The sequence below is a fragment of the Elaeis guineensis genome, chromosome 13 (genome assembly GCF_000442705.2).
Source record: "Elaeis guineensis isolate ETL-2024a chromosome 13, EG11, whole genome shotgun sequence".
NCBI classification, from domain to species: domain Eukaryota; kingdom Viridiplantae; phylum Streptophyta; class Magnoliopsida; order Arecales; family Arecaceae; genus Elaeis; species Elaeis guineensis.
Window position 1 is genome coordinate 13,574,014 of NC_026005.2, and position 25,344 is coordinate 13,599,357.

Here is a 25,344-nt window from a genome sequence, read left to right on the forward strand (position 1 = left end):
AATTCGGCAAATTATACATGGCATCCCTTAGAGTTTGGGAAAGAGGAGATAGTACATAATGGAATAGCCTCTGATTACGAGCTTTCCATATAGCCCACATCATACAAACAAGTGATTGCCTCCTCCCACGGTCAAGATGAAAATCAAATATAATATGCTCAATGTACTCCAGAGAAGTTGGATATAAATTTAAGCTTGTAATATTGTTAAAATTTTTCCAACAATCTTTAGCATAAGCACAATCAACAAATATGTGCTGACAATTTTTCACCATATTAACGCACTATCCACAATAAATCTGTTCTGCTGGAATAATATTGAAATGATATAGTAATTCTTTTGTTGGCAACTTTCTCCACATCAGTTTCCACCAAAATATTTTCACTCTGAGAGGGACCTGAAGCTGCCATAATTTCTTAAAATAGCCATTATGACTACTTCCTGAATTTTAGTACAACAACATATTAACATCTTTCAATCTCACCTTATTAGCTGTTGTAGGCTCCCACTGTATCTGATCCTTCCAATCTCCCAAGGATAAAAGAATTGCTTCCACTTTATTTTTTAATTCTGTAGGTACCAGTTCTGATAACATGGTATCATTCCATTGTCTGTCTGATATTATCAAATTCTGAACCTTCCATTGCTCACAAGCAACATCCATATTAAGGACTACTGGAGACATAGCCAATGGCACAGTAGAAATCCAGAGATCATGCATAACATTAATATCCATTCCAGACCCAATAGCCCAAATAAACTGAAATTGAACTTTAAGACCTTGCTCAACAATCCTACTCTATATAGTTAAACACCTCGATGGTTTAGTATAATTATGCCAATTTCTTGAAATATATGCTTGGCAGTGACCAATCTCGCCCATAAAGAATTTGGATTTAAAATCAACTGAACAACTATTTTTTTCAAAAAAGCTTTCTTTCTCTGAACAAGCAAAGATAATCTAAGCCCACTACGTTGCTTCAGAGAGCAATTTTTTTCCCATAAAAATGTTCTAAACTCTTTCTCAATCTTCTCTAAAATAGCAATTGGAGTCTGTATGGATGCCAAACAATAGAGAGGTAAGGAGGATAAGATTGATTGTAGCAAAGTTAATCTTAGAGGATAAAATTGATTGCAGCAAAGTTAATCTCCCAGCAAACTATAGTGCCTTCTATGTCCAACTTTCAATTCTTTTAGTATTTGCTTTCAATAAAAAAATTAAAGTCTGACACAGTCAGTCGATCTCTGAACAATGGTACCCTAAATACCTCCAAGATGTTATCTTTTCAGTCATATGCAACATATTACATATACATCTCCTTGTCCTCTTCTGTGTTGAAGGACTGAAAATAATATAAGATTTATGTTCATTAATAGCTTGCCCCAAAATTAAACAATAAGTCTCCAAAATTATCATTATTCAAATATAATCTTTTGTTGTTGCTCTCACCATAAGTAAAATATTATCTACATAAAAAAAATGAGACAAATGAAGTCCATTTATTTCCACTTTATAAGGTCTTAAGAGATTTTATTGAACTATCTGAGCAAGTATCTTAAACAACATTCCAAAGCTCAAAATGCAAAAGATAAGAAGAAAAGGGGCATTCCTGTGGCTGGTTGAAACTTTGAGACAGGCCCTAAGAAACTAACCCAACAACCATACAAAGTTTTGGGTGCAGCTATGCGACACCGGGCTCCTCATAAAAAAACAATCTCATGACCTGTCCATGTCCATCTTGGTAATCCATCACATAGCCTGCCGTTGCGTAACTCCACTCTTAACGCATTGAACTGGAAGTGGTTCCATCTGGTGCCCAACACTACATCGGGATCCAGCATCCAACCTAACAACCGACCGTTGCGCAGGAAAGGGACTCCACTAGTTTCTTGGCCATGACTCGTTTTGATTGTATTTGTCTATGAAAAGACTTCTAGAGAATTGCAGGTGGTGCAAAATACCACTTTAGAATTTTAAATTTACTACAACAAGACAACCGAAATATCAAAAAGGTCTCTAGGTCTTAGATAATGTCCCCATTTCCGAGGATTTAGTTGATGAATGAGAAAAATCCTAAATCCTTTCATGGAACCTAGAAGCTTCAAATAGTTAACATGTTTGAATTAATAGCTCAATTACCAACATAGGCGGTCAAGAAATGTTTATCTTGATTCTTGACAGCGACTTGCTATAAGATGATTCATTAATTTGAACACAAAATTCGTCACCTAAACTCATTAAATTGCCACCATAGGCTCTTCTTTTGGGGGAAAAGTTGTACCCGACGATGATCGCACCATTTCATGGTTCAATGCAACAAAGGGCCCTTGGATTATTTCTTCGAGAAGCAACAAGCACGTTTATTTCTTTCGTTTGTCTCTTTCTCAAAGCAAATCCTTCCCTTCGAAGTGTATCCGTAGTCGGCCTTCTGAACCGCCAAGAGCTTGAGATGCACAAAACTAGGGGGAATATAAAATATTTGTTCAGGTAGGAAGCTTTCAGCATAAGCATTTTTTTTGGAAATGCACCACGAATTCATTAGCTTGCGCAGTAAGTACTATTTTGAAGGCATTATGGGCTAATTCTTGGTCGAGGATCCATTTGGTTGAGATAAATCATATTATAAAATAATTTCAAATTTTTTAAAAATTATTTATTTAAAAAATTAATTATAAAAATTAATTTTTATTATCTAGATTAATGAAAAAATTATTTCAAAATTAATATTAAAAATTTATTATATTTAATTGAAGATAATCTTAAACTTATAAATATATCCGTCAATATAAAATATTTTTTTATCATTTCTAATCTATTTTTATACAATAACTATAATCACATAATCTTTTACATAATTTTATCTATATTTTTTATTTTTTATAATTTTTTTTATTGAATGAATTTAAAAAATAATCAAAACAAATTTAACGGCCACATATTTACTCTATTTTTTGAACTTTATTCTTCTCGATATTTTTTATTGACATCAATATCTCATTTTGTACCTCTATTTATTAAATATATTGAGGATATTTTTGTATTATCATCACTTCAAAATTTACTAATACCAATCTCTCTATTGTATTTATTTTATCTTTTTTTTTTAAAAGTATAGGATCCATCATTGTTTTTATCATCTCTCTTCTATTTTTTATATAAAATATAATATTTTAATATATAATTTATTTTTATAAAATATAATAACCTATTTATTTTTTTTATCATCTCTCTATTGTATTCTAACTTTGGCTACGGTATCAGCTACAAATGTTACTGCTAGCTGTCTTAGTTGTGGCTTCGATAGTTTGTGATGGGCCATATGTTTGTTCCTCCTAGTTCATCTTGGCTAGAGAGGATCAAGACGGCAGGTATTCAACCGGTATATCATCATTATTTTGAGGCTTTGTGCTTGGACTCTTCCTTCATAATTATTACTATTGTTAACATCACACATACATATATGTTTTAAGAATAATTTTTTATGCACCTCAAAATACATATATGTTTTAAGAATATTTTTTTATGCACCTCAAATGGTGTAAAAAATTCGACATAGAGCATACTATTTTATTCGATTGATCTATATGGTCATCACTTTTCAATACATATTTAATACTTATAAATTATTAAATATTTTATATAATGAAAGTAATTTTTTTTTATTATGACATATCTTCACAAAAATTATGATATCCCTTCAAAAAAATTATTACATCCTTATCTTTGAAAAAAATTATGACATCCTTTCTTAAAAATTATGATACTACTTCACAAAAATTATGACATTCCAATACTAAACAAAACATCGAAAGCATGTATCATAATTTTTTTGGAGTGTCATAATTTTTAAGAAGGAGTGTCATAATTTTTAAAAAAAGATGTTATAATTTTTTTCAAAGAACAGGGATGTCATAATTTTTTTGAAGAGATACCATAATTTTTGTGAAAGAGTGTCATAATTAAAGAGAAGAGAAATATTTTCGTCATATAAAATTTTTAAATAAAAAAATAATCTATAGATATTAAATATATATTAAAAAATAATAATTATATGGATCAATTGGATAAGACGGTGTGCTTCGTATCAATTTTTTTACACCACACATAATGCAAAAAAAAAAATTCATGTTTTAATCTTTTATATTAAGATTCTTTAAGGCATGTCTGCCATTGCTTATGCCTTTCAAAAAGCTGCTCACAAAAGAAGTTAAAAAATTTAAATTTTTTTAAAAGCTTCTTCCGAAAACATCCTTTTAATTTTTTTTCGCAGAAACACTATATTTGTTTGTAGAATTTTTTTTTCTAAAAATTAAAAAAAAATAATCAATTAAATTTTGATTTCTGACACCTATGACATCTCAGATTAGGAGAGATCTCGATCACTGAGTGCTTCCTTACATGCATAATATAGTCGTAATGATTGGAATATCAAAAATATTGATGGAGCTAGCAGTAGCAATTTTTGGTTAGATATGGAATCGGACAGAGTGGATGAGAGTTTATCCACTACTTCTTGATATCTGAAAATTTTTTGATCATTTTTTTTCGATGACTGTTCGATATATTTATTAAAAAATGAATAATATCGTGGATTAGATAGCATTGTTTGTTATCGATCACAGCGGAGATTGGTTATGATGCAATAGAGATGTGCATCCATAGATATTTTGTAAGATTTTATATATTAATTTTTTGGATTATACCCACGTTAGAATAGCATGGCTGTTTGTTTATATATATATATATATATATATATATATATATATAAAGTTTATTAACTGATTATATGATTCTCAAATAAAATTTAATTTAAATATTTGATTAATCTCATTTAAAAAGGTGTGAATTTCTGGTTACCCAGATGAATGAATAAGTACTAAAATGTGTGTTTTTTTTTTTCTCTCTTTTTGTTAATTCTCAAAATACCCTACTCAGTCACTGTCAGGGTTTTATGCAGGCGTATTCATGGTACGGCCGCGTGAGCGATCCGTGACAGCGATGGCAGAAGATCGGATCATTGGTCCCCGTTAATAACTTCACCCTTCAACTTTCAACGGTCAAGATCGGTAGTATTGTCATCGCAGGATATCCAACGTCTGGAAATGGGACTGATGTACAATTTAGATTGTGCTGGGTAGATATATCATCACAACCCTAATCCTAAATCCCCCTCTCCTCTCCCCATTTTTACCCCTCCCCTCTCCTGTCCTCTCCGCCGCCGCAGCGCCGCCTCGACCGCAGCTCGCACGGACGGACGCGTTCCAGTTCCACCGCCCGTCGTCGTCGATTCCACTCGTCGCCGGTGCGCTTTTCTCTCCCTCTGTGTTTCGCCCTCTCTATCACCACCACGCCCCCTCCCTTCTCTCCTGCCTCTCCTTCTTCCCTTCTCATGCCCTTCTCGCTTTCCATAGACACAAGATGGCCAGTCCCTTGGGCTAGGGTTAGGGTTTACCACCATCAGGAGGAGGAAGTTTATCGGGATCATTTTTTTTACCCGTAATGTAGTTTGGCCTGATAAGGGCTGATTTGCACCATTTCTTGCTATAGATCCTTCTGTTTTAGGCAATGTGGGAGAGAACGGAAATGCTTCACCCGAGAATATATTCTTATGCTTCTCTTTTTCTAGATTGTTTGCTTTTGTTCTTGTTAAAATGGTTCCATATACTGTGATATGGTATACATCCGTGTTATATGTCACTTCTCTTTGGTTTACTTTAAAGATCGCTAAAAGTTAAATTTTGTTTATCATAGAAAGTGGCGTTTTCACCTAATCTGTCCTTACGTAATCCCTGTCCTGAGATTTCTAGGGCATCGGGGGTCCACCGTTATGAAGCCTCAGGAATGACTGCTGTCACACTAAGTTCATACTTTGGCTATATGCTTGTGGTTGCCATCCAATCTTTGGTTGATGGCATATTATTGCCCGATCCCTGTTTCTTATTTCCACCCAATGACTTGGTATGGCGTTCCTGCTATTTGTTCATACCGATTCTGTTACCATGTCTTTTGTGACCGCTCCCTTGGTCCCCGCTACCCCACCCTCTTCCAAGAAGACAGGAAAAAAAGAAAAAGGAAAAGAAATCAAAATGTTGAAATAACCATGACATAAACGTAGGTGATTCTGATAATTAACATTAAATGTATTGAGATCTTACCTTTAAGTTTTTATCCAGGAGTTGCTAAAATCCAGGTTTTCTGTATCAGTGTTCTTGGATCTTTGCTCATGTGCATTTCCAGCTAATTTAACGTAGCCTAACTAATGTCCTTAAATATCTTGTGTGTTGAGGATCCACCATCCTCAAGGCTCAAGAATGCATACTTTGCTACATGTTTATCAAAATTCTTTTGATAAACCTCTCATTGTTTGTTTAGTGGGTGAACCTGCTCATTTTCTAATGTTTGGCTAATTTTACTTTGACTTGGAATCCTAAAAGAAAAAAATAGATGCAAAATGTCAAGAACTACCCATAAAATTTCAAGAGAACAGATATTAACAAAAGCCTAGATAAGAGAATAAGAGATGAAATTGGTCTTGGTTACTCTCAAAAAGAAATTTGTGTTGGTTGGGAGAAGGGAAATGAAAAGAGTGCTCAAATTGAATTTTTTTAATTATTTTTCAGTGTTCCTTTTTGTCGGGGCATTGGCTTAATACCAGAAGGTCGCTTCATCCATGTTTTGCTGGTCTTCCTTGAAAAATCATGATTTTGATATTTAATTTTGGTATTATAAGTATATGCTTGAGTCGTTGCCAAAGTGTAATTATTATTTTATTATCCATAATAACAGTGGTCCCATTTCTGGAATTGGATTGCTGCTGGAGCTGCTTTTGCAAAGTCTTGAGATTGCACTTATACAATTATGTCTTTACTATTGCTGCATGCTTGCTATTAGATATTGGCCTCTTATTGTTTGTTTTTGTTGGTCAGCATCGGTTGGTTTTTATGCTCTGATATTCCTTTCAATGGATATAGCTCTATTGATTCCATATGTGCAGTTGTGTTGTTGTTCCTTTTGATATTTTTTGCTTGTTTTTATATATATATATGGTAATAGAGAATCATTGTTTTATAGATTTCAATATGGAGACTGCGGCTCAAGATTTTCACCCTCGTACATTTTCAATCAAACTATGGCCACCCAGTGAAAGTACGAGATTGATGCTTGTGGAGCGGATGACCAAGAACCTTTCCACGGAATCTATATTTTCCAGAAAGTATGGACTCTTGAGCAAAGAAGAGGCCAGTGAGAATGCTAAACGGATAGAGGATGAATGTTTTGCTGCTGCTAATGAACATTTTAATAAAGAGCCTGATGGGGATGGGAGTTCTGCAGTTCAGCTATATGCCAAGGAAACTAGTAAGCAAATGCTGGAAGTTCTTAAGAGAGGCCCGAGGCCAAAAGAGGATGGAGAAGTGACTGTAGTTAGTGAGTCTCGTGCACCTGGCAAAACTGTTTTCGATATCTCTGGTGGACGTCGGGCTTTTATTGATGCTGAGGAAGCCCGGGAACTCCTAAGTCCTCTAACAGAGAAAGCGGATTTGTATACAAAAATTTGCTTCAGCAATAGAAGTTTTGGTATTGATGCAGCTCTTGTTGCAGAGCCTATCCTCACATCCCTCAAAGAGCAGCTGAAAGAAGTAGACCTTTCAGATATAGTTGCAGGGAGGCCAGAAGATGAAGCTCTTGAGGTTATGAGGATATTCTCGTCGGCCTTGGAAGGTTGTGTGCTGAGATATCTGAACCTATCTGACAATGCTCTAGGTGAGAAGGGTGTCAGGGCATTTGGAGCACTTCTAAAATCCCAGAACAGCTTGGAGGAGCTTTACGTAATGAATGATGGGATATCTGAGGAAGCTGCAAAGGCCCTGAATGAGCTTGTTCCATCAACTGAGAAGATTAAGATTCTGCATTTCCATAACAATATGACTGGAGATGAAGGTGCAGCTGCAATCTCTCAGATCTTGAAACGTTCTCCTGCACTGGAGGACTTCAGATGCTCATCAACGAGGGTGGCCTCTGAGGGAGGTATTGCATTGTCTGAGGCTTTGGAGGCTTGTACTCATTTGAAGAAGCTTGACCTCCGAGATAACATATTTGGTGTGGATGCTGGGATAGCCCTAAGTAAGACTGTCGGAAAGCTTGCTGGCCTTACTGAAGTTTACCTGAGCTATCTCAATTTAGAAGACGAAGGGGCTGTTGCGATTGCCAATGCTCTGAAACAGTCTGCTCCTTCCCTTGATGTCTTGGAGATTGCTGGAAATGAGATCACAGCCAAAGCTGCCCCAGCATTGGTAGAATGTGTCGTTTCAAAGCAGTTCCTCAGGAAGTTGAACTTGTCAGAGAATGAACTGAAGGATGAGGGTGCAGTTCTGATCGGCAAAGCACTGGAAGGTCATACCCAGCTCAAAGAACTTGATCTGAACACTAATATGATAAGGAGGGTTGGGGCAAGATGCTTGGTTCAGGCAGTGTCAAGTAAACCTGACTTTGTGCTTCTGAACATCAATGGTAATGCCATCTCTGATGAAGGCATTGATGAACTGAAGGAGATACTGAAGGCTGGTAAGAACTCAGTGGGTGTGCTTGGACCATTGGACGAGAATGATCCTGAGGGGGAAGGTGAAGAAGAGGGAGAAGAGGAGGCAGAAGGAGAGGAGGGTCCTGCAGGAGATGAGGGGGAATTGGAGTCGAAGCTTCAACATCTCAATGTAGATCAGGAGTAAAGATTGCCATTATACTGAGATACAAGCTTCAGTTGTATGACTCAATTTATGCTCTATGGACTGGTGTACTGTGAAATATCTTGAAAATGGCAGTAAACATTTTCTGGCATGTTGACTGTCATTGCTGTCACAGTTGAAGACCAGCTTTTGCTGGTGCTTGACAACTCTATATTAGGTCCCCTGTAGCTTAGGTTTGACCTTTAACATGCCTATGTTTCTCTTATTGTGTTGAATGATTTTGGATTCTCATGTCCCTTGGACTTCTTGCTGTGTTCTTGTGGTTTTGTTATCCTGTTGGTCATGATGCTCTTTTTGCTTTCATGGTATTTGGGGGTACTACTGCTCATTAAATATGGTTTGTCCTGCTGCTGCATTTCCATCTTAATTGTTGGAGGGTTCCAGTTATAGTTGGCTTCTGCTTTCATGTTGTTTGAGGTAATTACACTTTCTATGTAGTGTGTCATTTTGATCTTTGGACTACCAAATATATCGGGGGTCGAGTTTATAATGTCTGACCTGACAGTGGGCAAACAAACGTTAGATGGCATTTGATTGTGTGGGATTATATAAATGCTTTAATATGTGCATGTGTCCTGTTAGTACATCTGGCATAGTTTCTGGTGCTTGCCACGAAGAAAAACTTTTGATGCAGCTTTTAAAAAACCATTATTCAGAACCAACTTTTAGTGGGGAAAAAATGCTGAAGAGAACCATTAACAGTAACCCAGGGTGATGCCGGTGAAAATTCCGGTGTCGAGCATCCTTCGTCCTCGGGAGGCATTTGATGTGTGGTCCGGATAGGGATAATGGTCATAGTGTTGGAATCCTCTCATGCTGTTTCTATCCAATCCTTACCGGTCCGGTCGCTCATTGTGCATTCAAGTAAATTTCCAGAATAGTGATTAGTGGGGCTCCACTTCGTGGTCTTCCTGCTTCACCACCATTATTAAGCCGGGGGAAGGCAAAAAGCATGAGTTATGTATCTGAAATTTTTTAGCAACAAGCATGCGGATAATCTAATTAATTTGATTTTTTTTTTTTCCCCCCTTAGGCCTCAGATGACCTTTTGACGAGGGACTATACGTAATTAAGTAAATAACAACTGATGGTAAGATATAAGCTACAAGAAGGGTATTGGCCTCGAAGCTGGAAGAGGACCCTCCCTCCACCTTTGGCGAGATCAAGGTCTCCCGGCAGAAGGAGCCATCGTTCACAAACTGGAAAACTAATAGGAAAAAGGGAAGCCGTGGCTATCTAGAGTTAAATCCCTTTAGCTCCTTCATAGACGCTAATTTTTGGTGACTTCCATGCCAAGATTGGACTATACTTACTATAAATTTCTAAACCGCGGCTTTTCATGTGGAGGCCTTCAGTCAATAGTCTTTATCCTTTTTTTCTCCGATAGATCAAATTTAGTAAAACAATCTAGAATAAAAACATCCGTGGAAATCAGCAAACAAGATATTAGAAAATCCAGTAGGTCCTTCAAAGCGTAGATCCCGTATGATTTCCGATCTGAGTCAATATTGTCTCTACCGCAGACATTTTTGTTTTTTCACCCAGTGAAGCAGATGGATCTTTGTCTCATATACATTTAAGAGCATCAAAATATAATCTGCAGTCCCTGTGGGCAATCACCAACAAGTAGAGAAGTGATAGGCCACATGTGATGGGTATGTTTCCTTCTCCGACCATGTTAGATGCCCTGAAAGAATCCAGCCTTTGAAGTTCGGCCATAAGAACATTTGTAATGCAATAGCTGTCTACCTCCCATTACCAATACCTTACAAGTATGATCTCTGATAACAAAAGCTGCTCCTCCACCAGTGTCACGCTACCATCAAAATTAATCCTTGGAGGTTTCTAGGTATGATCTCTGATAACAAAAGCTGCTCCTCCACCAGTGTCATTGTGCGACACGCTACCATCAAAATTAATCCTTGGAGGTTTCCTTGGAGGTTCCTAGGTGATATGTATCTGTAACACCCCGGCCCAAAATTGGGCCCAGAATCAGCCACGGCACACAAAAAAAAAAAAAAAAAAAAAAAAAAAAAAAAAAAAAAAAAAAAAAAAAAAGAGAAAACGGAAAGAGACTCCCGAAGGGAGTCTTCTTCTCCGTTGAATCCCGATCGGAGAAGAGTTCTAGGACTCTTAAAACTCCAGGATCCTCTATGAATAAGCCTCCCCTCTCCCTCTCAAACCTCCACCGGCGATCTTCAAGCTTAAATCCTCCTCTTTTCTCCGTGGAACCCGCGGCAGCTTCTTCTTGTGTTCATCTCAAAAACTCGTCGGAGACCTCACCGGAGTCGGAGGTAAACCCGTCTTCTCCTTCCTCTCTTCCTTCTCCTCCTTTCCATGGCCTCGTGCACCCTCGCCGGCCATCGGGATCGCCGAAAAATTCATAAAAAAGGTGAATTCTGTTTTGCTCTGTTTCGGCCGGACTCTTCCCTCTCTTTTCCGACCACCGACGCCGCCGGTTGCGGCGTCTCATTCTCGAGACCAGACCCTCATCTCTCTCTCTTCTCTAAAGGTATTGGCCGTCGGTGACCGGCCAATGATCGGAAAATAAAAAAAAAGTAGCGATCCCTTGTTTTCCGATCTCTTCTTGATTCTCGCCGGCCGAACCTTGCCGCTGGCCGTCCCTTGCTCCACCGCCGCCTCCACCTGCTGCCGGACCTCCGACGAAGCCGCCGCCTTCGCCGGAGTCGAGCCACTGAACCCTCTCTGGTCCTCCCCCTATTTCGGCCCAAGGGAGGCCGCGGGAAGAAGAAGGAAAAGAAAGAAAAGAAAAAAGAAAAAGAAAAAGAAAAAGAAAAAGAAAAGGAAAAAGAGAAAAAGAAAAAGAAAATAAAAAAAATAAAATAAAAATAGAAAAATAAAAATAAAATAAAATAAAAAGAAGAAGAAGAGAAAAAAATTTTCTCTCTCCTCTCTCTACCTTCTCTCTCCAGTTTCTCTTTCTAGATTCTCTCCCTATTTTCTCTCTCTAAATTTTTTCTCTTTTATGGATTTTGTCTCTCTAGAGTCTTTCTCATTCTTTGATTTCATCACAGACCGTAGAATAAACTTGAGATGAAAATAAGATGATCTGAGATTGCTCCAAAATTCGTGCGGTAGATCTGATCCCAGTTCGATCCTATTCGAAATTTGTAACACTTGATTCATATTGAGTCACCCTGATAGGACCTCTAATGATCTCGATCATGAGTGCCTCATCGGAAGGATACGAAAGTTTCTCTCTCCACTTTCTCTCTCTAAAATTTTCTCTCTCTTCATGAATTTTCTTTCTCTAGAAGTCTTATGGATCAGTGGAGGATCCAGATACTTAGATAAATCCTAATTTTGATTAATCCTAAGAGAGGTCCTTGATTTGTGTTATCAGGATCGATTATCGGTAATTTCTCTATATGTGATTCTTATATTGATCAGGGTCATGAAGAGATGATTGTCTGCATATGATATCGAGTGGAATATTTTGTTAAAGAAATTCATAAATCAAAGAAGAACATTGATTTCTGTGCTTGGATCAGTCACCGATAAAGGTAAGAATCCCTGTACATGATCACCATTATAAATATACTATTTTACTGTTGGTCTTGTATTATTGATTTTGCATCGTCGGATTTGAGATCGATGAATTTATTATATCTGAGATATTGTTATTTGATTTTGAGCATGAGGATGTTATGTTAATATATATGTATCAGAGATTGATGGCATGATTATATGGATATAACATATCTAAATTGATCATAATGCAAATCGGAATTGATTCGATGAAATCAATACATAATGATTAAATGAAAAAAAAGAGATATATGGTATGGACTAGCCTTGTCATATAGAACAGCCGGCCAAGAGCTTATGCCTGGGACAGCCTCCACTGGCTTACAGGTGGATCAGCCGGTCAGGAGCTCATGTCTGGGACAGCCCGCCAGGAGCTGCTGCCTGGGACAGTCTCTCACGGACTTTCGTACGTGGGACAGCCGGCCAGGAGCTCATCCTGGGACAGTCTTGAAAGGCTTTTTAAGTGGATTCGATCCGGATGATGACTGAGGTATAGACTTGGATAGTCCAGAGCCAGAAAGAAAATGTTAAAAATCAGATGATTATGAAAAGAAAAATGAAAGATAAGACATGAGATAATTGTTGAACAAAAGTATTTCACCTGTTAACATATGATGATGCATCTATTTTAATAAGACAGAAAATTTATGGATGTTGCATTATTCTGGACATTGAACATGAGATTTTATATTTTATTATTTATTTTTATTTTTAAATTATATTATTATATCAGTGTGATATGGAAATTCTTACTGGGCTGTAAAGCTCACACCCCTTCATCTTTCTTTTTCTTCTCAGAGTTACAAGATGTCCATGGTTGGCTATGGTATGGATTTGTGAGTGAGCGGATGTATAGATAGAGTACCGTTGATACATGATCAGAGGATTGAAGGAATGTTAATTGTAATTATGTAAGTTTTATAAATTATTATTGAAATTAAATATTATGATTGTTAAGGTTGTAATGATTTAATTTGACCTTGCATATTTTTTAGGGCTTGCTCTAAAGAGTGTGCGGCCATCACGTATCCGATCCGGATGTTAGGTTCGGGACGTGACAGTATCACCGCAGATGGGAGGATGGAACGAGGGGCTGGAAGACGGGTGAGATGCAGCAGCAGTGTAATGGTTGGTTTGGAACACAGCTCCACGGAGAATGAGTTACCGTGGGTAGAAGGGGCCACTGAAAACATTCTCATCAGGCAAATGCATTTTTACATTATTTTCCCGTCTGTCCAAAGATTCCTAAAGGGAGCATCTAGTTTCAGTAATAAAAGGCAATTAACTAGGAAAAAAAAAAAGAAGAAGCAACAAGCCTTGAGCTTACCATGTTCAGAGCTCAGATGAAAGAATCGGTGCCCTGTATATCGATACAAACTGGTTTATGAAATGAATTTCTAGAAGTTTATTCTGAGAGTTGCACACAACACAATACAGACAGCTTAAGCCATAACCAAGAGCAATTGCTTCTGTAGTTCATCACACTTATTTATTTATATTCACTCCACAAAGCTAACACTACAGTCTCATTAAGCAATGACAGCATCTTTGTGGAGAAATAGAGTTCAGAACATTTATTTATTTATATTCACCCCATAAAGTTAACACCACATTCCCATTAAGCCTTGACAGCATCTTCGTGGCTACTCACCTCAGCCTTGCAGCTATCCACTGCCATAGAGGCTAGTCTTGTCACCTGCCAATCCATTATTATCACAAGCACCACCGCAGCCACTGCTCTTCATTACACTTCCACAACCGCCACCACATCCACCACCGCAACCACCACCACAGCCACTGGTCTTCATTACACTTCCACAACCGCCACCACATCCACCACCGCAACCACCACCGCAGCCACTGCTCTTCATTACACTTCCACAACCGCCACCACATCCACCACTGCACCCACCTCCACAGCCACCAGAATTTTCACCACATAAAGCATCTCCACAGCTGCCTCCACATCCACTGCCACAACCTCCAGCTTTTTCTGCAGCACCACCACAGCCTGAAGCACAACTGTTGCTCTTGGCTGGCGTCGCAGCACTACTGCTAGTCCCAGTCATGATAGCATCCATTGCCTGCGAGGAATTCATGATCTTGTCTTTTGAATTTTGCTTATCGACTTCCAGATTTGAATTGCTTCTCTCCTTAACATTCTTTTCACAGGCAATGAGAGAACTGTGTCCTTCTTTCTTCAACATGTCTGCGAGAATAAATGCCAGCAGGATCCCCGGCAACACAAACCACTCTTCACAGACCTGTAATTATTTGCGTAAGGAGAATTATGGGAGATTTCAGCATAAGTTAGAGGGAAATAGATACGGACAGGAAGAAGGATCTGTGCTACCTTGATAGACTTGGATTTCATGTCACACAAAGCAATTGCTTTTCCATATGGGTTTTCAGCACAGAACTCTACAACTGTGATAAAGTTGCGATCAGTTCGCTCCTTGTAGTTTTTGGGTTCATACTTTAGCTTTTTACCAAGAAAGAGTTTTATCTGTTCCATCACCAGAGAAGAATGTCATTACTGAAAGTTTGGTTACTGGGCTACATGGTCGAACCTTAGAAGAATAACCACAAATGGAGAAAGAGCAGAGGTCATAAGAGGAAAGGCAAGGTGCAGAAGGCTTCAAAAGTTATTATGCCAGATAATCCGGTCATTATAATTTGGTCAAGAACATAATATTATTTTTTTCTCAATAAGAGACAGTCAACTGCGCATAGGTAAGCAGACTTGCAATCCTTCTGCTGGTATAAATTAGTATCTGAAATCATCAAACTTACAACCCTACCTCATGTTGTACCACCAACAAATGCAGCAGCCAACTGGTTAAAAGATTTGTCAAAGCCAAAATACCAATATGGTGTAAACGATGAGCTACCGTTCCACACACATAACTTTGGCACACAAGTCCACATGATAAATAGGATAAACAATTTTTTTTAACTACTAAATATACATTTCAAGGCTGACAACTGTTATGTAATGTCTCTTTTACAAATTTTAGTTAATTCCAACATCCTACACCTTAAAAATGACACAAATACTGCCATTGGCTAAGAGATTGTCTCATTTGAATTACATTAGAAGTCTCTTAGACCTGGAATAAATATATGGTTCCTTTTCAGAGTCAATTATGAAATTTCAGACTTAGAAAGTTATATGTTTGTAAAGCTATCACACACAAAATATTCATAGGTCTGATAGATTAAAGGAACTTAGCCGATTTAGCTAGGTTAACATGTAGTCTTTCATTTTTTGGCTGGTGTTAGAGTGTCGGTTTGTCAGGTTGGGTCTATTTTGATTTTCCTCTTGCCAATGGCCTTCAAGAATGAGTTATGGTGACAAATGTGATGAAGTCAAGAGTGAGTGTTTTTTTGGAGAGAATGAGTAGTTTACTTCCCTACTAATCAGCAACACCAAAACAACTACTTCGTAGTTTAGTCACCTATTTCCTCTGCTCCATTTTTCAGGGGAGTTTGCAGGCTTCTCATCTGGATCCCCTCTCAATCGCACATTAAGATTGTATATAATCGAGTTTTAATATTCTTTCTATTCAAATCTCAGCCCAATAGATTCATGAAGGTCAAGAAAAAATATTACAAATGTTGTTATTTCATCCATGGATAGATCAATAGCATGCAACAGATTGTGATGCAACAAAAAATAATAAAAGTAGCAGCAGAGATAACTGTGATGAATCTCATGAAAGCATCAGAAGCCTCACTGTGTTGGAAAAAGTAATAATTATGCTAACACATCCTATCATTGGCCACACTGAATGGTGGAAGCATCATCAGGAACCATCAAATGGAGTAATGCACAATTCCAAAAGATCAGTAAAAGTACCAGCAGAATGACTGTCATGTAAACTAATATTTCACAAGAGCTAGCAGAAGAGATATGCCTACCTGGTGTTCACCATTGAGTTCAAGTATATGACCATGTTGGTCCGTACTCTTATCAATACTAAAGGACAGATTAGAATCATTCAGTGACCATTTGTTTTCTGCGTACTCTGCTAGCAGACGTGGCTTTGTTGATAATTTTGTTACTCCAATCACTTCCCTCTTGAAAATAGAGTTGTTACTTTCCTCTGTTTTCTTATAATTCCTGTGGTAATAAGTTCCACGCCAAAATAGGAAAAAAGGACCATCAATCTAATAAAATCTAATGCAGCATGCGAATTAAGAAAAACTGAAATGATAAGTGGCAGCATTCCCACAATTCCTCATCCACTTACACATGCTTGTTGAGGTGGCTATCATGAAAAGTATTTAACCTTTCAGTAATATGATAAAATGACATTTTGTACTGGTATAACATAAATCTTTCTGATATTTTCTTTTTTATATATAATTTTTTCATTTATATTGTATCCTTAGGTTCTAGCACTCTGCATACTGTTATATATGGAACCATACATGTGGATTTGAGGAGTCTAACTTTCAGATCTGCTAATATCAAGGATGCTCAGGGTTAGTAATTAATCATGAAGTGAGCATACACTAAGTCCAGGTCTGTGCAACAGTATGTATTTGAGTGCCAGGCATATGCACATGAAGGCAAAACATGAATGGCCATATAACATGAAAGACATTTTTGATTCTTTTCATGAAAATGTAACCATAAGCAAGATAATTTGTTTGAAGTTTGCATTCTACCATTTTGCATGCCAGAAGTTTTCTATTCTTTTCATGAAAGTTTAACCATAAGGTAGAAAAAATGTTTGAACTTTGCATTCCAGCATTTTGCTAACTGATACACAGCAAAAAAAAAAAAAAAAAAAAACAAAGGACAAGCTGAGTCTCAGATTCTCATATTAATTCCTGCTAATATCTGGGATGCTTGGGGTCACTAATTAATCAAAAAGGAAGCATACACCAAGTAAGCATGCACACAGGCAGGCCAGCTGGTGGGGTGGCTTGTGCACATGTGTCAAGCATGTGCACATGAAAGCAAAACAAGAATGCCCATACAATACAAAAGAATTTTCAATTCTTTTTTAAAGAAAATTTAAACTTCAGCAAGAAAATTGTTGGAGTTGAGCAGAAAAATATGTTATGATTTTGCATTCATCAGGATGGCATATATATATACAATAGTACAAAGATTCAGAAAATCGGAATCCCATGATGTTAGTGTAAGAAATAAACAGAATCGGGATCCCATGATTTAGTGCACATGATATATATTACAGAAATTTCACTGATACTCCCTAATATGGTACATTAGCTGAAATTTTTTCTTGATATTCTCTGACATTTTCCGATATTCTCTAATATTAGCTGAATGTTGGGATCCCATGGTTTTAGTGCACATGATACACATTGCAGAAATTTCTCCAATACGCCCTACTCTAGTACATTAGCTGAAAATCTTTCCAAATATTCTGTGATATTTTCTGATAATTTTTAATATGGTATATCGACCGGAAATTTTTTTGATATTCTCTGATATTTCATAATATTCTCTAATATCAGCTGAAAATCTTTCCTGATATTATCTAATAAAAATGTTTTTGAAGTTGGTGCATATTATACATACCTCATTCGTACACTAATTACTTCATTTCCAATGTCATCCATGAAACGAGTCCAGCTTTTTATCTGTTGAGTCTTCCCAGGAAGTGGGAAGAAACAAGTGTTTGCGGAGAAGAGTTGTGACCTGACCATGTGAAATGTACGAGGTGCAGGGACTGGAACGGTAGAAGAGGCAGCAACATGCAGACAAACCGGTTTTGAGTCTACATGTCCAGAATGGGGCTTTAGTTCAAACCATTTCTCTATAGACAAGTTGGAATCTGGATTTGTCAGGTCTTGAAGGGAAATTGAGGTTGTCCCAATAATTTTTGCTGGCTTCGATGAAAATACATTGGAGGTTGAAGTGGACATAAGGGTCAACATCAGTTCTCCAGTAGGTTCGCATTCGAAACCAGCTACCCGTTTCTCCCCAGATTCAGAGAAAATACTTAGTGTACAGCTCCCAGTAAAAAACAAATCTGGTCGTTTCTTGCTGAAAGATACAAACAAGCTTCCTTTTTGATGACTGGCTGGCAAATTTCTTATTCCCACAATTTCCAAAAGCACCTGTAGGAAAAGAACTAATTTACAACTAAAAAATTGAAGGACACAAAGATTACAGTGAGTATCTCCTATTCAAGGAAATGGGCATCCAGAAGAAAATGACCTCGATGACTTGCTTGACAGGATTCAAAATTTTAACTAAATTCTTCTTAGTTATTGATCTTCATTTTCTCAAGCAGCACTAGATAGACTAACAATCATCAAACATGATAAATTTGCCTAAAATTTTCTGAAAGAGATGAAAATGAGGAATAGGGGTATGCATGTAAGAAAATACCTCAAGTTTTTCACTTAAATACAAAACATGCATTTTCTTTTACATAACATAAATTTTCAGAATTCAGATTACACTATTTTTTATTCTAATAACAGCAAATTGATTAGGATTCGTGTTAAACAAGAAATAAAATCCAAGATACAGGTAGAATTCTCTTATTTACCAAATGTCTGATGATATGTTTAAAATTCCAAGGAGAGTATTAAAAAGCCACTATTTGACACTTGACAGTAAGCGGACATATGAATATACGCTAAAACAAAATGCTAGAAAGTGTTTGGCCTACTTCTGCTTGTTCCCTTGTAGATTACATTACATGTATTCTGCACCTTATAGCATGTCTCCAAGGAGAACTTCGTATTACATGCAAGTAAAATAGCGCTAAATTCTTGTAGACATATCTCACCCTCTCATACTCATTTTCGTCTTCCTAATCAAATGTGGGTTGGTTATCCATCATTGCTCAAACAATACTATTACTCCTGGAATATAAGAATGGAGCAAAGAAGCAAATCATGCTTACCTCCACCACCATTGTTCGAGGAAGAGGAAGGTAATTCTCAGATTTCTGAGAGATAATTTCATTTTTGCTATAATAATTAGATAAATATGGAGTTTCCACTAGGGGAGATGGCAAACTTCCTCTGTACATTGCCCCTGCCCTCCAGTATCGCAAACCGTATGTATCCTCCCATTGCTTCGTAGTTTCACAAAAGCCAACATCAAGTTTCTTTCCTTTGGTTCTGTTAGAGTCTGTATCATCATGCTCCAACACCCTCCCCAGCAGCTCTACCATGTCATTGCAATAAGAAAGGGAATGCAATTGGTGAGAATGCCATATGAGATCTATGTCATAAGTCGGTACGCAGAAGCATTTCATTGATTTCTCCTGGTTTCTCCTGATCAGATGAAGAAAGCCTTTATATCTGGCCACAGCTGCTTTGAGAAAGCAGTCTTTATGCATGCTGGCACGCCAGACCTGTCAAGAAAAAGAGGGATGTCATCTCTGTGTCAGTAAGAATGATGATCTCTCACTAAGCTGATAAAGAACTATGAGGAATAATGCATGGGCACAAGGCATCAGATAGCTGATAGACTACCAAGTCATTAAGAGCAACCATTATCCTTCATACTTACACCACTTTTATGGGTCCTAATTTGCAGAGTTATTATCAATTTGTTGGTGTTCCTTGTAGAAAATCCTAAAAGACATCAAACATTCCCAATGAAGACTTCAGCAGAACCCTGCAAGGGCTCCCAAGTATATTTCAGACAACAACAATGTGAACGCATTATAGAGTTCAGTTTAGATTTGTAACTTCACTAATATTATATATTGTGACTACCAGAAGACCACAAGCTCTAATACCTGGAAAACGAAGCATATGATCACTCACATAGTCCCTTCATTACTAGCTTCATCCTGAGTGCTTTAAAACTAAAATGAACCATAACTTCAAGTTTGTTGAACAACAATAAACATGTTTTCACTAAAAGAACACCCATACACGACAAAATTAATTGGAAACACTATTACTCTTTCCTCGATTTAAGGCATACCAAACTACAAGTTATGACGACTATTCCAGATACAAACTTGGAACATACAAAGGACAAGTAATGTTAAGTTGATCTTTTCTTAAATCATATGAAAAGAGAATTAATAGGAATCATATAATCATATTGCAAATAGTAATATTCATCCAAATCATCAAGAAACAAAAATAAACATGTTATTTTTTATTGTCATGTAGTTATTAACGCTGACCTAAAACTTTTAATTGTATAGGGTTCTACACAATCCATAGTGGAGGTTTAGCACTTCTTTTTTTTCATGTCTCGATAGATATACAGACACTAGTATGACAATCAAAAGAAGTAATATACAATTATGTCCTACCTCTCAAAGTGTATGTATTAAGAAATTCAAGTTCTTAAAAAATAAACTAATGAGTGCTTCATCAAATATTAGATTGATGATATATTGATTAATATTAAATACAAATCATGAATCCAAACGAACATACTATAGCATCAGAGTTGTAAATTTTCAGATACTTACTACACACAATGGGCGGAATACATCTTTTATTTAGAAAATATACTATCTTTAAAATATTATCGTCATTAATAAAAAAATATCATTAATATTATCAGTATTATTAATTTATGAATTTTATTATTTTTACTAAATAAAGTTTTACTTTCACTTAATGTATTAAAATATAATCCTCTAAACCTGCCGCCCATATACCTTCCTTTGAAGCCATTTAGTCTAGTAATGTAAATTGTCAGATCATAAAAAAATTATGCTTTCGCTTGATGCTATTTATGAAAAGACCAATTGAGTTTAATATCACTCTCGATGATATATCTATATCTCAATAGGACATACATTTTACTTGGTGAGAGAATGATTTATATGCAGTTGGATGCAATGCTTGATGAACTAAAGCATCTCTGTTTTACTTCTAATGGCTCTCCTCTACTCTTCAATGCAATCCGGTCTCCTCTATAGGTATAATTTCTCCCTTTCTATTATTATGATGAAAAGATTGACAAAGAATCACAAAAGGGGAGTATAAGAGCAAAAAAACAAGTGCTTGTTTTAAAAGAAACCATCTTCCTCTTCTCTCTTTATTAAAATTAGGAGTCAGCATTTTTTTCACTCTTTCTTCCTCCTTTAATGGTATGCACCCCTCTTGATATTATTAAACATTATTAATCTTCTGAAAATATCATTTATAAAAATATTGGTTTTACTAAAATATATTATTTTTATTAAAATACTACTAGTATCATCAATATTATTAATTTTACTATTTTTAATTCTAGACCTATCGAAGCTTTCCAATTTTGGAAAAAAAAACTTTACCATCATTGCCAAAGCTATGGCACACACCATCACCGCTGTTAGACTCTTCTGTCCATTCAATTTAAAACAATTTTTTCCCGAGAGAGATACAAAGGAGCCCGATAGTTTAGCATACATAGAAAAATTTAAACTATTAGAAAATGGTAGTATGGACAACATCAGGTGAGGTAAAAAAAATTGATGCAAGGGCTCACCAAAAAAAAAAAAAAAAATCCACCTTGGATTGGCTTCGGTTGGTTGCCTCCACACAACCTCATCTGTCCGATCAATGGGCTTGCAATTCCTTTAATTAATTAATTGGGAGTGTCACATTGGGACCATGGCAAAACCAATCATAGAAATGCCCTTCGTTTTTCCTAAACTACAACAATGCCCTATAGAAACACTTCCACATGGAAGTAAATTATAGAGCATTTCCGCATGAGAGTTGCATATGTGGTGGATAGAGGCTCTACATGTGTGTGTGTGTGTGTGTGATTACCGTAAGCAAGCCAAATAATTCAATGGAATAATACAAAATCCAGACTTTAAGTCATGTAATAATACCTCCCCTTTTTTTTTTTTTTGAAATGAATACCTCTCCTTAAAAGAGGCATGTGTTATCACAACAATTACTTATGCAGTCACAAATTTTTTATGCTCATAGAGTCATCACGACTGCCAACTAGTATTTCACCAGAAATTAATGACAGTCAGGCTAAGGATGTTGATATTTTTTCTTTATCTTTCGGTCTAATCCCTTGCAACTGGTATTCATAGAACAAGAACTGATTTTTTGCTATCCTTAGAATCTTTTGATCTTCCTCACTTTAAAATGCACAAAAGATAGTGCAAATTACTGAACAATAAAACTCCAAGATTCTGACTAAGAACATGAGATGTTCAACATAATACTGAAATATACAGAGTAATTGGTTTACCTACCTGGTAGTAGAAAGAAGACTGTCTTTTAACAGCCGAAACTAAATCATATGTGATACTTTCTACAGCTTCAACATACATATCAGCATTTTTGCCCAAAGAAGGATTGCTATCATCAATTTCGAAAGGCTCATCTGGATATAGTTCGGCCCATTTTTCTGCTGTTTGATGTTTGGATTTTCCTTGAACAGAAGATTCAACATTCTGGTTGCCCAGGATTCTCCCATAGACTTCCTCACAGTCCCTTCTGTATTGAACCTACATTTTGAGGTACGCAGTTAGATAAATCCTCTCTCAATGAAACTTGAGGTAAAAGAAAAAAAAAAAAAAAAAAAAGCAAAAAGTGAATCCATTGGATTTGAATAGAATCCTTATCATAAATGGTCACCGGATTAAGTCGATGGCAGTGCCATATCCATTCACAATCAAGAGGGATGACCAAAGACTGCTCTACAACTCCAGATTCAGTGTGTTTTGCAAGCAAAGGAAGCCAGAAAGCCTTATACCTGGATATTATAATCTCCATAAGCCAGAAAGTAAAAGATAAATCTTGGTACCATATGAAAATCAGATTAGATCAACAAAGACAAGTCCAATAAATGCAGTCATCCAGCACTTGAAAGAAAAAACAAAAGAAATGGTTTATGATGTATTAAATAAGTAATGATTCTGAATTTATTTGCCAACTCATCAAATTGTAATGTGGCAAAAAAGAAAAAAAAAAGCAATGAATTTTAAAATTTTTGAGAATTCATGGATGGATTCAAGAATTCTGGAAACATGTAGACAACATTTTTCAAAATGATAATAATTCAAAAAAGAATCAGATGAATGAGCTGCCCATAAAGCTCACAAAATTCTGATAATTATAAAAAAGAATCGAGCATATTTTGAGAGTCTTTCTACACCTTAAATAATCTCACCACTAATGACACAGAAAAGATTTCCATGGACAAAGCAAGAAAACATAACATGAAATTAATTCTTATTTCGAAAATAGAAGTGGGAAATCCGAGATAGGATTCAATGACTCCATGAAAGTGACCAATTATGTTGTAGAAGAAGTTGACTCTTCCCATCAATTAGCAGCGGTGAGCTGAGATTATGGCCATCGCATCTCTTTCCTGACAAATCCCATCAAGTCTTCAAAATAATCAATAGATTCCACTTTCATAAACCAAGCAACCATATATCATGTTATCGTAAATACACTAAATTCAGTCATACAAGCACTTCCAATTTTTCCATAACTACCCACATGCAATGCACGAATCCACTATAAGGGAAACCAATCCACTCGCTTGACGATAAGAATTTTTGCAAACATTCATAAAACTCCAAGGAAAAAACAAAATTAAAATCTGCAATTCTCCCTCCTTTTCCTCTACTTTTTCGCAAAAAAAAAAAAAAAAAAAAGGACACTTGTTTCAAGAATACAGTTACATTTCCATGCAAGACAATTGGCCATGTTGATGAACTCTTTGTTGGATTTCTAGAATGGATACCTGTAGATCGCCCGGTCCAACAAGGGGCCGTCATAGAGCCACCGCCGCCGGTCCACTGCTGCAAGAAAATCCAGCTGCCGCTTGGCGGCCGAGACGAGATCTTCTCCAATGACGATCTTTTGGGCCTCGAGCCATTCCAATTCCTGATCTTTATCCATTCTTTCTTACTTAATCCAAGAATACAACTGCGATTAGACAGAGACATCATTAGACCAGGATGGTATCAAACTAATTAAGAACTCGGATGTCTTCATACCCTGAGAAATTAATCGGAATACATTGTTTGGAATGCATACAAGACTTTTCAAGCTCAGGACTCAGATTTGAATCTTTTAAGACATCACTTTTTAGAAGGAAATCAAAAGAATAATTCAATACCCATTAAAAAGGTCTTAAACCAGAAGAATGATGTTTGGTTTCGAATTCGAGGAGAGAATTAAGGAGAGAAGCGACTCCCGAGAACAACCGAGGAAGGGAAGAACTGAAGAAGGAAGAGCGGTGGAAGACTTCCGGTTTTCCTTGGAGAAGACGAAAGAGAGAAGCAAACGCCTATCGTACCTAAACACGACACGCTGTGGTGGTCCCACGCTCCCCACCCAGCATTAATGAGATCTATCCTCCCGGCATAGCGCTTTCCATTCCCGCGCTTGCATTAGTGTTCATGTACTTAATTATGACTAACATTTATTATTTAATATATTTAATTTGTTGTACTATTGTAGTATATTTTAAAATTAATTTAAAAAATAATAAAATAAATATATACCATGAACACTATAAGACCGCTGCTAATAATACCGATATTTAATGATAGAAATTTTATAAAGAAATTTTTGTGTAAAATTTTTTATACCCGTAAGTATGATGAACATTTTATATTTATATTTTAAAAAAATTATAATTTGTATATCATGCAAGTCAGCATTAATGGTTGAAATTTCTGTAGCAAGACATGATAGTTTTTTTGTTCACCATTTAGATGGTAACATTAATATCAAAAATTTATGTTCAATCAGCACTAAAATTTATTTCTTAACATATAATAAAAATTCAACCTAATGTATAACAGAAATTTAGCTGTAAAATTTTTTTCTTGATTATAATTTATTTTATTACTATATTATATTTTAATAATATTAAAAAATTTATATTTTACATATTATGTAGATAATATTTTAATTATTTTTTAATGTTAAAATACAAAATTAGGGAAACCAATCCCTCACGAGGATGACTTTTTTATCATTAATTGTATGTGGTCAATTTTTTTTCTCTCTCTTTTTTTTTTATTGGATGTTTGGATAAGAGAGATGAATATGTTATTTTCTTGTTCTTTCATAAATATATTACTGACACGCACAAATGAATGTTGCCAATTG

General features: G+C 36.2%; 2 protein-coding genes across 3 annotated transcripts; one reads left to right on the top strand and one right to left on the bottom strand.

Annotated features, from left to right (window-relative positions):
* Positions 1 to 5,148: 5,148 nt before the first annotated feature.
* Positions 5,149 to 8,986, top strand: LOC105056426 (RAN GTPase-activating protein 1). Its single transcript, XM_010938617.4, has 2 exons — positions 5,149 to 5,303; positions 7,073 to 8,986. Exon 2 carries the CDS (start codon positions 7,081 to 7,083, stop codon positions 8,722 to 8,724), a length of 1,644 nt encoding a protein of 547 aa, XP_010936919.1. The 5' UTR covers positions 5,149 to 5,303; positions 7,073 to 7,080; the 3' UTR covers positions 8,725 to 8,986.
* A 4,686-nt stretch (positions 8,987 to 13,672) lies between these two features.
* LOC105056427 (glycine-rich domain-containing protein 1) lies at positions 13,673 to 24,495 on the bottom strand. Of its 2 annotated transcripts, none has more exons than XM_010938619.4 (9): positions 24,344 to 24,495; positions 23,966 to 24,150; positions 22,849 to 22,966; positions 22,464 to 22,718; positions 19,188 to 19,643; positions 17,849 to 18,390; positions 16,213 to 16,414; positions 14,645 to 14,797; positions 13,673 to 14,555 (listed from the first exon to the last, which is right to left on the bottom strand). In XM_010938619.4, exons 2-9 carry the CDS (start codon positions 24,121 to 24,123, stop codon positions 13,956 to 13,958), a joined length of 2,484 nt encoding a protein of 827 aa, XP_010936921.1. In that variant the 5' UTR covers positions 24,124 to 24,150; positions 24,344 to 24,495; the 3' UTR covers positions 13,673 to 13,955. The 2 variants fall into 2 exon arrangements, with proteins under 2 accessions (XP_010936921.1, XP_010936922.1); XM_010938620.3 differs by having other exon boundaries at positions 24,222 to 24,464.
* Positions 24,496 to 25,344: the final 849 nt, after the last annotated feature.